Raw genomic sequence first — 17,260 nt, forward strand, 5'->3', positions numbered from 1 at the left:
AATAAATTCAAGTAGAGAAATGATACAAGCAAATGTATATACATATGAAATGACTAGAATAATTAAATATTTCTGGATGTGTATAGAACATCCACGTCACAAACAATTATTACAAATAATATAAAATATATTAAAGTTACTACTTATAAGTATGTTTAAATAAAAAAGATGTATATTAAATAAACCGTACACTTCACATGGATATAATGTTACGGTTGAAACTCCTCAACAGTGTAGCAGTTTTTTGACAATAAGAGTTGCTTAACTTTTCTCTTGAAAATATATACATTTCCTGAAACTTTAATGTCGTCGGGAAGTTTGTTATACAATTTGCATCTCTGATATTCAAAACTTTTTTGGTAGAGAGCAGTTCGATGTTGACTGGGTAGAAGTAAGTGGCCATTTCTTGTAAAATGGGTATGTGAGGATCTGTTGGCAGTCAATTTGTTTTTATTGCGGTATACATATGTGCAAGCCTCAAGTATGTATATTCTTGCAACTGTTAATATTTTTAACTTCTTTAACATTCGCATAATAAAACGTAAGTAGAATCTCTTGACTGTAGTGAGTGGAGAAATACCTGAGAGAATAACAGGAATTTTTGAGCTTTTTACACAACTTATCTACTTGTGGCTTTCATTGCAAGTTGTTATCAAAGGTAACTGCTAACAATTTAGTTGTGGGATTCAACTATATTTATAACAGTGTTTAGGTCATCTTCAATAACCAGTATATTCATATCATCAGCGTAACATATACAATGAGTGACAGAATATCCATTTAGATACACTAATAGATCGTTTGTAAATACTAAATACAGAAAGGGTCCCAAAATGGACCCCTGAGGCACACCATCAGCAATGTGTTTTTCAGAACTTATATTATCCCCAGTTCACTATTTGTCTCCTATTTTTAAGATAGGAGGTCAATGAATTGAGTGGCACTCCTTTAACCCCATCCCTCGATAGTTTTTCCAGCAAGAGGCTGTGATTAACACAATCAAACGCACGTGAAAAATCAATGAACAATCCTAGCACATATTTTGTTGTCCAAGGCCGTTATTATGCGACTATGAAAGTCCCAAAGAGCTGGATCAGCGTTAGTCGTGAAACCATGTTGTGATGGTGATAATAATTTCATCGCAGTAAAATAACCATTCAACTGTTCTTTTAGATTCATTTCATATAGTTTAGAAATGCTAGAAAGAATACTAATTGCTCTATTCAAATCATTTTTAACCACTTTTTTATATATGGGCGACACACTGGCTAATTTCAGATTATTTGGTTTCTGTTGATAGATTTATTAGAAAGAATTGTCAAGAATTGTCTTCATCGAACATTTTATCGCATGCATTCTATGATATCTATCTCTAGGTTTTTTTAGATAGCGAGGTTGGGCTAGCTATAGAAATAGTTTCAAGTTTTATACCTTTCAGCATTTCAACTGTGATTGGCAGTTTTATTTTGGAAGAGATTTGCCAAATAATCTTGAATCAGATATCAGATCATTAAAAATTAAATCTGTTCAAAGGAATTCCGGTAAAGAGGTATACTGTACCACGAAGACAGACTTTAAAGAAATGGAGTTCCTAGTCTCCTGTGCAAATAGAATTTGTTACATGACCATAAGCTCTGTCAACATATTCATAGATATCACGTAGTTTATGAACATTTAAAAAACTGCTACAGGTTTCAACCACACCATTTTATACGAAATGTAAATGTTCGTCATAATGAAGGAAATAAAAAAATCTATCTATCTATAAAATGATAACAATAGCCCAAGCTAAAGTTACAAAATGATTAAATAAGCTGAGGAAACGTCGAAGATTAGTTGAAACTATCGAAGTGATTTACCTATTCTTTCATCTTTAACGAAAAAAAAAAAATACATATTGTTACACACAAAAGTACTAGTACTTGATTTCCAAAAAGTATTTTTCATTTGATTTGATATAACTGGATCAACCAATGCTATAGATGAATAAAAAGGGACGAAGGTTTGAACCTTGTGACGTCAACGTCTGGAAGTGCTAGATTGTTAGATACCACAAGCAAATACGTGAAAGCTCAGACATGTGCATCACCTGAACGACAATAAATATTTTTGGCAAGTGCTCAACTTCCGATTAGTCACTCTTTTGTTTCCGGGCGGAAATTGATTTCTACCGTGAGTAGGTTAGAAGAAGAATTTTAGGCAATCGCCATGGAATTGTTATCGAAGAAAATCAGGCGCCTCGCCAAAGTTTCGTACATATCTCGTCTAGTTTGCTAATCGCTAATGTACTAAACAGTGATAATTAGAAAAATACTATACAGTTTTGAATTATCGTCTATGAATAGTTAAACAGGGACGAATTGAGTAGGTAGGCCGCATACGTAAAGTGATTGTTCATCATAAAGTCATTACCCCCTAGACTGATAATTATTTTCGCAATTATTATTCGAGTGCTAACACAAAACTTTATTTTTTGCTCTATCATAAGAAGGCAAATAATAGTGTAGGAATTATCTGTACATTTCGTTGTATATAACAGGCATCGCCAATCTATATTTGGAACTTCTAATGAAGTAGGCTTAGTACATATGAATTACCAAAGGTTTACAAACAATTGGAACTATTCTAAGGCAATGGATTGTTTTTCAACATGAATGATTTTTATATAATTGAAACTATTGATTTTGGGGTTCATGGAACAGAAAAGTTGTTGCTGTATTATTTTTGAAGAACTGTTTTTTTGTAGTGGAGGGGTCGAACAAAATATTGTGCAAACTGATGCATTCTCTTCAGTATTCTTTAAGAGTTCATTGACTGAAGTAATAGAAAAACATTGAAGATTCTGGTAGTTCATAAACCGCGATTCATACAAAATCTCCATCGTGGAATCACTGATAAAACATCGATTCGAATGATTTTGAAGGCACGATTCAGTGAAAAACTGTGACAATTTGTTATTGTTGGAATACTTATTTCATGTGAGTTTTGAGAACTGAGGGTTGACATTACTACCCGCAAAAAATTAAAAAAGGGTAGTTTGGAATGATTACAAACATAGCAATGATAGTTGAAAGTGAGTACCATTCCGACAAAACATTTTCATCTTTTGAAAAATTATTTGTATTTTCAATCAGGACAATCAATTATTAATTTTTTGTGAGCCGGAAATTCATTTCCTGTTTCGTTTAAATTTTTTGATATTTGATAAAATTCCATGTGTTTCACAATAAAATAGCTTCATCAGCTATCTAATGTATAATATTAAAGACGCCTGAAGATGATATGGTATGGTGAAAAACACATTCACGCTAAATACGTTCATAAAAGGTGTTGAACCATAAAAAAGTACTGTAAACGTTAAGTACTATTCAAAATTTGTGATAATGGAGAAAACCTGATTGTTCAATGACTTTGAGACCAATGAAAAATGTATCATTACGAAAATAACTTTTGTACATTAATATTAGATGGATTCGTTCGGAAGTTTTTGGAGATTGAGTCTAATTAAATGATCAGCTGCCTTTACACCTATAATTTAAAATATGTTTTCAAAAACTGAAAACCGAGGGTTGAAAAAATCTGGCCCAATCGAAATTTGGCAACATTTTAATGGCTTATAACTTTTTAGGTAGGGGTCCGATTGCATTGATTTATTTTACTTTTCAGAACAATGGGCTTGGAATGGAAAATGATACTGGTTTGCTTATAGACTGATCGAGTTAGGGGTATTTTATACTTATCAAGCCTAATCGGTCACAAGATCTCTTTATATTTGCAGGAGAAAAAAAACAATTCGAATAGCAATAATTTAAATTGGCCGCGTGTCTGTTGACCAATAAAATTGATCGTGTCTAGAGCGGAGTTGCCAAGTGTATTGATTTTTAATATACAATCACAGATCTGATGATCCATTTTGACAGACGCCATTTTTGTTGTTATTGTTGTCAACTCGCTGTGAAAACAACTGTTACAGAATTATCTAATTGAAGAACGGTTTTTTTTGTAAAAGGTAGGTCTCGGCGGGTGCCTATTTTGCAGCATATTCCGTGTCATTAATCCCGAAAAATATTTTTTCAGGATATTTTTGGATTGAATTTCACCATTACTACCTTGGTCGAGCTAAAATAAAAATTAAATCAAAACTTCCCATCCTTCGATAAAATACAAAGTCTGAAATGAATGTCATATAAATAAAAGGGGCCTATTAAATAAACCACCTACCGTTTTAATTTTTCATTTTTCATTTCGGTACCAAAGTATTGCAAATTTTTCAAGAAAACTTCATCGATCACTTCAAAATCGACTCTTGGTAAGTTGTCGGAGTCAGCTTTAACAAAACTAGGCTCAATATTCATTTTGAAATTATTTTAGCAAAAATACAAAATTATGTGTAGAAACTATCGACATTAGAAAGAGCACATTTTCGCATACACTACTACAGAGGGCGCTGGCCGACTGGATGACAATATGGCTAATATACCAGTAACGTTGAATTTCTTATTTTTGGTGGGTGGCATGAATGCATAATTGATTTATTTTATTAGGGTTCATGAACATTCGAAAACCATTTGAAAATACATTTCGTTAAATTCTATTCAGAATCATATTTAGATATAACTTGTACTATACATATCATGGCAAATATTATTTTTCATTTTTATGCTTGATTCATGGATTCGAGCGATCTTATTATTGTATATTTATTTGTTTGCTTCATCAATTGAAACGTTAACGGGTTCATATACACTTCCATAATTGAATTGATAATTTATTCGGCATCAGGACGTAAGGCCTAAATGTCAGTGTGGCCGTTTTTCCCAAATTAATATTAAAACAAAAAAATATTAGATTTTTTGTATGTTTTCTTTGTTTTCACCTACAGAAAGGTACGTTATCAGTGAGTGTCTTGGGCTGCATTTCATTATCAAACATTTCAAATAATGTAACCGAAGGTATCATAAACTAAGAGTTAATTGTTTGGCGAGACACTAGTATTACGATCTGATGAATTCATGGGTCCCTTCAATTTCGGAAACATGGGAGGCAAATCTGGTGAATACGGTGGCTGAATAATGATTATAGTGTTGGTTTAAGCCAAAAAATTACCAACATGCAATGACGAGTAAACTGGTGCATTATCGCGATGTAAGAAAACAACATGAAAATCGAAAACAACACTGAGCCAAACTTCGACATTTGATGGAACTTGGCGTACCTTTTTTTGTCTTGGCTTTCCTGGGCTCTTCCATTGGAACGATTGGGCTTTGGTTTCGATATCATAACTATATACTCTAGATTCGTCACCAGTTATGAACCTTTTAGGGAAAAATTAAATCGCCCTTGACGACATTTAACAATTCCTGAGCGATATTCCTGCGACCTTTTTTATTGTCAAAATTCAGCAGTTTTGAAATGAACTTCGCTACCACACGCTTCATGTCCAAAATTTTGAAAAAATTGCATGCATGAGCCAACCGACATGCCGACATTCGATGATTTTCCGTGACAATTTTCATCCTTTTCTCAACATTTTCATCGGTTGATGTGCTGGGGCCATTCAACAATTCTTGAGCGATACTCATCGACGGTTTTTCTTTGACCCATTTTTTTTAATAGCAAAAACTCGCTGACCACACAAAATATTCCTAACTTTCTGCCTCTCATCAATAAACTAAACATGTCATAGAGCTGCAACTGTGAACATATGTTACGTGTGTTTTATTGTATTTTATTGGTGTATGTTCAGTTTTAGAGGATGCACAAACTTTTATCAAGATAACATTTTGTCGAAAAACCCTTAATAAATAAGTTTCCCATATGGTGCATACTTTGGGGATGACACTGTATAAGAAGTATGGGTTTTTACGATAATTTCAAAATGCCCTGTTGATTTTTCCAGTACTAGAGTGGGATGTATTTTTTTATCAGACTGTTGAGTGAATTTTCTTTTATCGTATGGATTCCGAACCAAAATTCTATTTGATTCACTGCTACTTACATTAGTGAGTATAAGCTGCAGTTTGAGACAAACTGCAGCTTTACTCAAAGTTAAAATTATGTTCCAAAAACGCCAAAATGTTCTAAAGTCATACTAAATTTGTTTAAATTGCATTTTTGGTTGCGCCACACATTTTGACCTGCAGTGCATATCTGTGAACTTATGCATTTCAATGCATTTAATTATTTTTTGATGTTGATAACGCGCATGATATGGTTGACCTCGAGGGGAATGTAAAAAAACAGATTATGGATGCATTTTATTAATAATCATACCGAAAAAAAAGAAATTCAGTGAGTCTGAAATGTTTTTACCTAATAAACGAGGTGTACAAAATTCGCTGGAAAAATAAATAAAACCAGAAACAATTATTTATCTTTTCAAACGACCCAAATTCAAAAACAAGATTCATCAATTTAACCCAAATTTTTCTTGATATAGACAACAGCTTTTTCATTGTTTGTTCACGCATATACCACTGAAGATGTCGGTCGCAGCATCGGACGAAACGTTTACGTGGTTCCATTCGAACACGACCTGGCAACCCGAATTTTATTATCTTTCATTTATAGTTAGTTTGGCGAAAACTTATAACCTTTCTTAATTACATTGTGCAAGAACTATCAATGAATCATTTCTCCTCAGCTAAATGAAGAATACTAAATGGAAAAGGAATAATAATAATACATAATACATTCTTATTCCAATCTTACTCTACTTGTTGGAGTAACTTGACGTAAAGATCCGAAAACTGATTCATCAGGAACTGGAGCACTTCTCTGCTGCTCGAGCAGCTGGTAAACTCGGTTTAGGTTTCGGCATTAAACGAAGTGATCACAACTGTCACCAAGTAGGAACCAGATCAGCAAAAGGCACACGTAGAAGCCAATGCATGGGGTCTTATCCAACAACAATGAAGACCTTGGTTTACCAACGCGCCTGACCTTCGCTTTTCTCAGGTCGAGTGGGCTGAAGCAGGAAACTAAGGAGTTCATCATGGCCTGCCAGGATGGTATTTCCAACACCGCAGTCGCAGGCTGAGAATAGAGGTTCCTGACACAAAGTGTCACCCTAATGCACTTGCTGTCAGCATGTTCAACATATGCGGTCTCGGCCTATATCCATCGTCATAGCGCGGCCCTGGAAGTTCTTTATTACCACCTAAGGCACTTTTACGGTATTGACAGACACCGGTGTTGCCCTATGCTCCAGGAGATATTGAATCCGTTGTGGGGAATGAGAAGTGCCGAATTTATTGGAACTATTCGTTCCCCATCCTCAGGCTCATGCACGCCAATACGCCTGATGTAGTTCTTCTCGGCCATCAGCGCAAGACGATATTTGTCGCGGAGTTTTCAGCTCCTGGCGAGACGAATATAGCCCGAAAAGAGAAGGAAATTTTCTCTTTGAACTCCACAGACTCCATTCAGATCACTATGTCGAAATGGTTGTTTTGATTATTGGAGTCTTTGGTGGAATGATGCCCTCACTTTTTTAGGTTGCATCTTGATGTTAAATTCAATAGCACCCACCTATTTCTACCATTCGGGAGAGAAGCAGCCTTTGCAATTCCAGCGACATGATTGTGTCAAGACAATAAAACTGATGACTGGGTTTTCTTCAAAAAGATAAATTTCTCCGAACCGGATATAATAACGTCAGGTCAGACAATTCCGCTTTCTGCTTCGATAAGTTTGTTGGGGGGTTGAAATATACACCAATAGAATAGAATAGAATAGTTTATTAACTACGTTACATTTTCATGTTTGTAGCAAGTGTATAGATAGTTTATTTGCGAGAAGATATGTATGTTGATGCTAAGATAAAGTACTGTCGAGAGTAATGCCAAGTAATTTTACACTTTTGTTAGCTGAACCTACAGATTTTGAGTTTTGTCACTATTCAACTTCAATTTATTTGCTAGAAACCAAGTGATGGCTTGATTTCCAACTTCTTCCATTACTTGTGGAATGTTTGATGATGATTGATCGCTATATATTGAAGTTGTGTCATCTGCATAGAGAATCGACTTATAGGGAGACATGAAATTACATATGTCATCAACATAAATAACAAAGAGCTGGGGCCCACGTATTGAACCTTGTGGAACACAACAGGTTCAAAATTTGATGTAACACCATTGCACGAAACCGCCTGATACCTATTTGAATGGTATGATTCTATGAGTGACAGAGATACCCCTCTAACTCCATAATAATAAATTTTTTTAAGAAGTATACTGTGTGATACACAATCAAAAGCCTTAGACTAGTCAAAAAGCGTTATAGCAGTGTGTCTTGGTACAATCATGTCACTGGAATTGCAAAAGCTGCTTCTCAAAAGCTTGGAACACTGTTTCGAACCCGAACACCTCAGCAACTTTTGATGCTTTATAAAGCTCAGATCAGATCTTCTTTGGAGTATTGTTCTCATGTATGGAGCTCCGCCCCTAAACACATCCTGAAGCTGCTGGATTACATCTAGAAAAGATTCATCATCCTGATTGGAGACTTTACTGTTAACTTCCCTCTTTCATATGGAAAACTGCGTTCATGTGGAATAAACTTCCTGAGAACGTTTTTTCAAACAAATTTGATTTCCACCAATTCAAATCCAACGTGAATCGCTACTTTCGTACAGGCACCACCTTAACGATTTTCCTGTGGTGAGTGTGTTTTGTCCTCGAAAAAAATCGGGATATCTTTCAATAAGTGAACTTGATTCAAAATATTCCTATTACCAGTCATAGAAAAAGTATAGTATGCTACTAGCGAAAAATGACCTTTACTTGTCGACACACTTCATTCTCAGTAACGACCACACTTTTAGCTCGTATACTATTGTTTATGGACATACCCGTGTTGATGTCGATTGTTTTTGAAACACAAAAGATACTCTACGAAGTTAACGAACATATTTCGCTTCCTGGTTCTGGTGTCACGCGTTCGTAATGTTTCTCTCCTGTCCTACATTGATTTCGTGATCTATTATATTCGTGGATGACAAATGCAGACGTGAATCCTACCGTCTACAAACGTAAAATATAAAATAACACGCCTCAGCAAATACCCCAAATTCCCTATAGAAGTGCTTTGGAGCGATAAAATATGGAACGCGACTACTGCGATTGTCTTTATCTAGGTCGCTCCGAAAAACGAGCGATCAACGACACCATTTCAAAAACGGATCATCAGCTGATGACGCCCAAACACACGGCTTATGTAATACAGAGTGAATCAAAGACGTAGCCTTTATTGGGATGTTTTCGGTTGGGTTACATCGGCAGCGACAGGAAGTTTTGGAGAATGCAAGAAGGTGGGAAACGAATGAGAGAATAGTTTATTTGAATATTTGGGTTGGCGTAATTATTCGAATTCATTTTAGAAGATAAACCGTAATCAGTGATGACTGATTATTAGGTGAATAAGTAATATATTTCCGTAATAAAAAACAAGTTTTTGTTCGTGAAATACAGATATTCCTTTCATGAAGTGGATCCTGGATAAAACGGTCAAAGTGGTATGCAGAGTCTTATTCAATTGGAAGAACTACATACTGGTTTGCCACTGGTTCATAAATATTGTATTGCATACGTATATATTTTCATATAATCTATGTTCCCAAAAGCTGAATATATGTATACCACAGGATTCAATACTGAGTCCTCTACAGTTCATATTTCATGTAAATAGCACTTATTCTGAAGTTGATGGAAGTTACTATGTCATTTATGTTAATGACTTTTCAACAACTATATCCGTACCAGACATAACAATATTAGAAAATAAATTTGCCACACAGAACGATGAGGCAGACATCAAATTACTTTAGTCGAAATGCTATTCGTTCTATAATGAACGTATTTTATTATTTTGTTGTACATAGAGAATTGTTTAAATCATGTAAGGCCCTTTTTAAAGAGTAAGTATGGTATATTAACTTCAACATATGTATATATTTTTGAAACTATGTATGTATACATTGTTTCCTAGAACAGATCAACGACATTTTTTTTCAACGTAACACTAGAATAAAGAAACATTTAAATTTTCCCTTAGGTAGATTGAAAATAACTCAATGTGGAAAATATATAACCAACCAGCTTCTGGATTATTATGAAGATTTGATGGAAAAATATTAACAGAAATTAACATAATTCTTCTATTTCTTTTTTTGAGTTTGCCAATTTGGCACCTCATACACATTAATTATCATCCAGATAAAAATAAATTATTATTCTATGTTGAAAAAAAATCTGTTTAAATCTGTTTTTCCGTTAACCAGCTGTCGCACCCCTACGAACGACAACCCTCGGAAGTCGAAACTTGTGCGAGCTAAGGATTAACGAGGTATTACCTTTCAACGTATGATTCCTAACACGAATATGGAATTCCCATTTGGTCGGCCTTGTTAGGCCGAGAGTTCCATATTCTATTGGTGACACATCTAGTCTGGTTAAACAGAAAATTTAAAACTCGTTTTAAGTATCTAGAAAATATTTTTTTAATAATTAGAAAGATAAAGTTTCATTAGTAAACGTTTATTAATTTTCATTAGTGAACGTTTATTTTTTGTGAAGTAAAATACGTTTGTCTGTTTACTTAGTTTTCATTTCATTTGAAGACGTTTTTTTTTATTTATTAGAAAGAAAAAAATTCATTAGTAAACGTTTATTAATTTTCATTAGTGTAAACGTTTATTTTTTGTTTTAATTCAGCGATTTTCGTAAAGTAAAACACTTTTGCCTGTTTACTTAGTTTTCATTTCATTTGGCGATATTTAATGTATTTCTGGAAAGGAGAACAAACAGGAAGTAATTGTAAAAAAAAAATTTCGTAATAATTTCTCATATTTTAAATGTCGCCGTACGGTATTAGTAATTCAATGGTTCTGAGTAAGTGACGAAACTGAAAGTATCTACAAGAAAAGAATAGTCCAGACGTACCCACTCATCTCACTATGAGAGTTTTGTGCCGTTTTTATTAAAAAGTGATATACGTAGACTAACCACATTCAATATTCTGACCTTCTGAAGACGTCCCACATTAGAAATTTAACAACAATAATTTAAAAGTTCGTTGTACTGACTGGTTTTTGATATGCATGATGTTGTAAATGTTGGTTGGCATTGAGGATCTGATAGTGTAGGATATCTTCCCTAATAATTGAATGAATGAAAATACTTTTTAGTCCTCTATTGGCGATCTGAAGGAATTTTATGTTTATGAGGAGTGTGATTTAATTATGAAATATAATATGTAAACCATTCAAGCAGGATTAAAAAATTGGTTCTATCTGTTCTGTTTTCTGTTTTTCCGTTAACCAGCTGTCGCACCCCTACGAACGACAACCCTCAGAAGCCGAAACTTGTGCGAGCTAAGGATTAACGAGGTCTTACCTTTTAACGTGTGATACCTAACACGGTTACTTGGATACAATATGTAAAGAAGCAACGACTACAATTTAGAAACGTACTGTAATTTCTTAATTTTTTCTTCATCTGTTTCAGAGATACTCTTTATTCACGTTTATATTTTTTCTTCCTTTTTCTGAAGTTTCCCATTTCAAATAGAAATGAAGAATATATTTTCAGGGGAGGTTGATATTTGGCAAAGAAAGGTTTTGGTTTTCTACTTCTCCATCTTTATAAAAAAAAAATATGGGAATATTTTAAAGAGAGGGCTTTTTTCTCACAGTTTGTGTCTGAAAATTATTTCTTTGTATGATCCACACATCAATTAATGAAATTAATTACGACAGTATACAGGGTGATTCCCAATTGCGATGAAAAAATATAAGGAGTGTTCAGGAGCTAATTTTATAAAAAAAAAGTTCATAAAAATGTAGGTCTGGTAATGTACAGTTCACAAAATACAGGGTAAACAAGGGTGAATATCAAATATGAACGTGCGTGTTGGGTATGGTTAGAAAGCTTACTTTAAGCAATAATTATTTCTTCAATCGGACAAACCATTCAATGTTAGTGGGATTGGAAGCGAGGAAAATGATAGAAAATTGAAATTTTAATAATTTTGGAATGAAATATATCATGGAACACTCTTAGTCAACACTGTATGTTTTGCTAATTATTCTTTGATAAGGCAAACCATCATAGATTGTCAGAGGGGATGAAAATTGAGAAGGGTTTGGAACTTGATAAGGGGTTGAAATTTGGGGGATCATAGTAAAAATTCTAATGACATTAGAAAAATGATAACATTTTGAAGTAATATCTAATGTAATTTCCGTTTCATCAATTAAAAGCTAGTTTGTCACAAAAATTGTTTTTATCATTTAATTTACCTTGAAAATTCAACAATTTGGAGAAAAAAAATATTTTTTCTACTCTTTCAAAATTTACAAAATGAAAAAGATCTGACAGATTGATCGTCAGACTATCCATATTTGAAACAAAATTTGAGAATTTTAAAAATTTAAGTGAGAAAATTTCTCAACAAAATCAGATACATTCGCACGCCACTGTCGCGGCTAATAATATATCACAAGAAGATAAAATATTCTCAAATGTACAATTCATGTTCTAAAAATATCTGAGAAGAGGTGTACAGGAATTTGCAAACAGTTAATTTCTATATCAGGAATGAAAACAAATCCTCAATACTGCAATATATTTCATAATTTTTTTTAAATTGTAAAAAAAAAATCAAAATTGTAGGTTCTACCACATTTCCATTCCAAGTTATCTTGCTAGAAATCACACGTTGAAAGCTAAGTTTCGAATTTTGAGAGTTGTCGGGGGGGTGGAGAGGGGGGAGACAGCTGGTTAACGGAAAAACAGATTTATCAAAATATTACTTTCTGTGATATTTCAAAGTAGTGTTTTTGACAGAGTTATAGATTTTTCAAAATATGTCATTTTTGCCAAAAAGGTTGGATGAAAGACAGGATCAATTATTTTTGAAAAACAGTTTTTTTGCCAACGATTCGAATTTAATCAAATTATTCTTCAAGGCTGTAGTTTTCATAATATACCTCCCACAAACTTCATAACTGTTGTCGTTTCAAGTAATAATACATTTTTAATAAAATTATGTATTGAGAAAAAGGTTTCTCATGTTGAAAATTTACTTTATTTTAAAAACGTCAGCAAATCTAGACAAATTGAGCTTTAGAAACTGTCCCAAATGTTATGTTCCCCAAACCGGACATTATCTCAACACACGAGTTTTAGAAGACATGAGAGATTCTAAGAAACTAAATAATAAGAACCCCATAGCTGTTATTGAAGATGGAAGAAAGCATTGACACATTTTTTATTTTAAACTCAAAAATGATAGTTTCAACACTAAAAGGGATGTCACTAACAGAAAATAGCTTTCACAATAGCTTTAATATTGCTTACTTAATCAGTAAAATACCAATGTGATTCCTTTTTTCTTTCCTCACCCGTTCTTACATCAATAAAAACAGGTATCACTTTATCAAAAAAAAAAAAAAAAGATAAAGCCCTTCTTCTGTTTAATGTTATTTGTGTAGTGTTGGTTGTTGGTCTGGAATATTTCCCTGGTATTTTTTAAATTTTTATTATGTATCCAATATGTCTAATGTTTTTTATTAAACTGTATTTTCAAAATGAAAAATTCCTTCTCAATGAGTAATTTTATTAAGATTTTGTGATAGTTATGTTAAGAGGTATGTTATAAAACTCATTGTTACACAACCCTGAAGAAGAATTAAATTAAATTCAAAACGTTGGCAAGAAAACATCCTGATCCTGATAGTCAACCAATCTTTGTGGAAATAAGTCACTGTATTCCTAGAATAGTTAATATTATTTCATTTTCAAATGTCCAGAATGAAATTTTCAGTACTTAGGTGTATTCTGAAAACTTTACTAGTAATACAATTAATAACAAACAAAATTACAACACTTGAAAGGAAGAAATTTCAAAATTATTCCATTTGATTTTCAAGTTCAAAGGTTGATATTTTTTTTAAACTTCAAAATAGAAACTTTGTGTTAACAAATTCCTTTAGGTATCTCTGCTTTTTCATGAAAAAGAATACAATATTTTGAGCAATTTCAACTGGAAACTACTAACTAATGAAATGGCTGATACCTCACTGGTACGTTTTCCAAAATTAACTATTATATAACAAACAAAGATGATTAGACTGAATTCAAATAATCAAGAATTGCCCGTTCAACATGTGCTATACCATTTAGTAGCAAACAGTGAGATGTAAATATAAATGCAGAATCTGGATCTCCCTCATCCCACTGACGGCAAATTACAGTTAGTAAATAAATACATTACATCAATACAGAGGTTATATCATTCACTCACCTTGGAGGGGGTTCCATATTTGAATAGGTTCCTACTTTTCACTGGAGTCAGAGCTTGTCGTTCATCACCCTGTGATTTAATGTCTTCAATGTTCTCACCAAGTAACTCATTTCGAAGCAAAATATTGTACACTGAACCGTCTCTGGCGTTCTCACCATTTTCCCTCGGCTTTCTACCGACGTGAGGGGCCTTATTTACTTCAGAAATATTTGCAAAACTAGTTTCCCAACTGTTGTTGGCTCGATACGGTATGAACCGATCGTAGCTTGCTATCCGGTGAGGCACTTCGACATCGAATAGGTTCCTTGCTACTGCCAGTCTTGTTTGCCTGAATATTCTCTCATCAATATTCGTGAACGACATGTTCGTCAACGGAAAAGCAAACGTGTATGTAGGTAGCCAACACTGTTGTTTATAAAAATGTAAATATTAACTGGGGAAGACAGAACACTTTATGTAAATTTCATGATAATTCTACACAGTTCAAATGTCATGCTCATCAATTGCATATGCACTATGTATTAGACTAAATATTTATGAGTGCATCATGTATTGAATTTGACTCAACAGCCCAAATAAGGCACCCTTGTACCTAATTACTTTCGGAAATACTCTAATTCGTAGATTGGTACACGTTAGTCTTTTCCACTGAACATCAGCACAGTTTCCACTGCAATAATAGAATAACTCACTAATTTCACAATTAGATAAGCAATAAGCATTAAGTACCCAGGCGTGATAATAGCGTTCGCTCTGTCCCCACCACAAACATGGACTTTAAAGATTTAAATGATTTGACAGTTACTGTCAGTTAACAGGGATGCCACGCCGTTTCTTTTTTTCAGTGTGGTTAAACTATGTTTCTACAACTGTGCTAAATATAAAATTCCCTACTAATTTTTAAGAATAAATCAAAGAATATCAAGAAGGAAATTATATGTAAAGGAAAATAATCAAGAGTTGTTTTTTTCTAAGACTCAACTAGAATGTCATAATTTTTATTAAACACTGCTAAAAAGTAACGGAAAACAATAACAGTAAAGCTAAACAAAAAGATCAAGTTTTTTCTCTCAACCAAGAAAATTTCCTGTTCACTTCATGAATACACTGAGATTTTATTAATCCGTGAAGGAGGAACTCGAGTCCTGTATTCCCGCAAACGTTGCAGAAGGGGTTTTTGATTAAAAATTAATACACCGATAGAATGAAAACACTGGCACATTTCCTTAATAGCAGGTGTCATATCCCGCTATATGAACATCAAGAGTCGAGATTTTGGCGGGCTGAGGATTATCGAGGTTTTACGTGTCAAGGTTTGATTTCTAGAATGGATGAGTCAACACGCACTGAATATATTAAATAACTCACTTAGATAAATAACTTGCCAAAAGCTTGCTTAACTTGGGGTACTATAGTGGTGGTGGCACCTGCATCTAACATAGAAGTGATCGCTTGGAGGCAAATAACTGACCAACTGATAAAGATATGTCTTTCATAAAACTATTATTCTCTCACTAAATTTGCAGTGAAAACAATCTTTTTCAAATTGAATAATTGATACATTCTCTCCTGAAAATATACAATTTCAAATTAAGCAAGATTCTTGTGGCTGGGATTTAATTATACGAGCGTATGAATGCCATTCCGTACTGGCATCAATGACATGAAGACATTCGTGCCATAAGGTTGTAATTTTATGAATTAATTAAGTACTTCATCTTTTTTTTTTGGGAAAGAAAGTTTTTGGCTTTCTACTACTCCATCTTGATACAAAACGAAGTATGAGGGAGTCTTTATCTTATAATGTTATCCACATTAGTACTGAACAGGCAATGAGGCAAGTGACTTATTCTGAAACATGTCCACCAATTAGGATGACTGTGTTCCGCGTAAGTGAAATTTTACCTCTTTCATTCATTCATATCAGAAAGATCATACTGATCAGTTCAATCTTCCTCTTGATGATTACTTGGTGATCGAAACACGTGTCGAGGTGTTAAAATAACGGTTTAGTGTTGGGAAAAAACTCCAGTAATATTCATTACAACACCAGAAGTTCCAAACAGTGCATCACAAATCTATTACTACTTGTGATACACTGTTTGGAACCTTTGGTGTAGCAATGAATATTACTGTAGTTCTATCCCATCACCAAACCGTTATTTTTTACACCTCGGCAGGTATTTCAATCACCAAGTGATCATCTCCATGAGGGAGATTAAACTAAATCTACGTACACTGTTGTATGTAGATTTAGTTCAATATTCCCCGTGAAGATGATCACTTGGTGATTATTGTTATATTCTTGGTATTAATCATACAACAATGTATTTAAATAAACTACTTTAATATTATTAAAGAAGATACATCATCCTAATACCACATACTACTACTAGCACAATCTGTGTTACTAGTCTGTTGTCATGTTGTCAACCTCGGTCTCTCCGTTGTTCGTCAACCTAGGTATGTTCGTTGACATAGTTCTCATAACAATTGAAACACGTGTCGGGGTGTTAAAAATAATGGTTTGTTGTTGAGATAGAACTCCAGTAATATTCAATCTATTACTATTGAATATTTTCATTAGGTTGTTATGCCTAAGCATGATCTATTACTTTTTCATCACTTCATTATTCTGATTATTTTGCCAGTGTATATCGTTTTCGAGAACTTTTCAAGCATATTTTGATAGCTCATGTCAAATTTTCATTGCATTGTTTATGAAATTTAGGCTAAAGATCGTCTAGGCGTGACTTGGGTTTTAGTCTGCGAATTTATAACAATTATACAGGCTTCTGAAAATGTTACTTTGATATATGAAATGTACGTATATGCAAATGTTACGAAATCAAAGAAATTTATTACTAGATTGTATAAATATTAACACGAAAATAAAATATCTAGTACAGAACCTACAACTTATGATATCTAGTGGCAACCCTGCAAATAACAT

At 33.5% G+C, this 17,260-nt stretch overlaps 1 protein-coding gene across 1 annotated transcript in view; it reads right to left on the bottom strand.

Annotated features, from left to right (window-relative positions):
• fzr (fizzy and cell division cycle 20 related) overlaps positions 1-15,087 on the bottom strand; it is a 70,604-nt gene extending 55,517 nt beyond the window's left edge. The window contains exon 1 of the mRNA XM_023161614.2: positions 14,308-15,087. Coding sequence (XP_023017382.2) covers positions 14,308-14,670 — 363 coding nt within the window. The 5' untranslated portion in view covers positions 14,671-15,087. The remainder of the gene's footprint in view (positions 1-14,307) is intronic.
• Positions 15,088-17,260: the final 2,173 nt, after the last annotated feature.

Source organism: Leptinotarsa decemlineata, unplaced genomic scaffold, assembly GCF_025532065.1.
Source record: "Leptinotarsa decemlineata unplaced genomic scaffold, Ldec_3_MD MMD2_tig00002974_RagTag_RagTag, whole genome shotgun sequence".
Classification (NCBI taxonomy): Eukaryota; Metazoa; Arthropoda; class Insecta; order Coleoptera; family Chrysomelidae; genus Leptinotarsa; species Leptinotarsa decemlineata.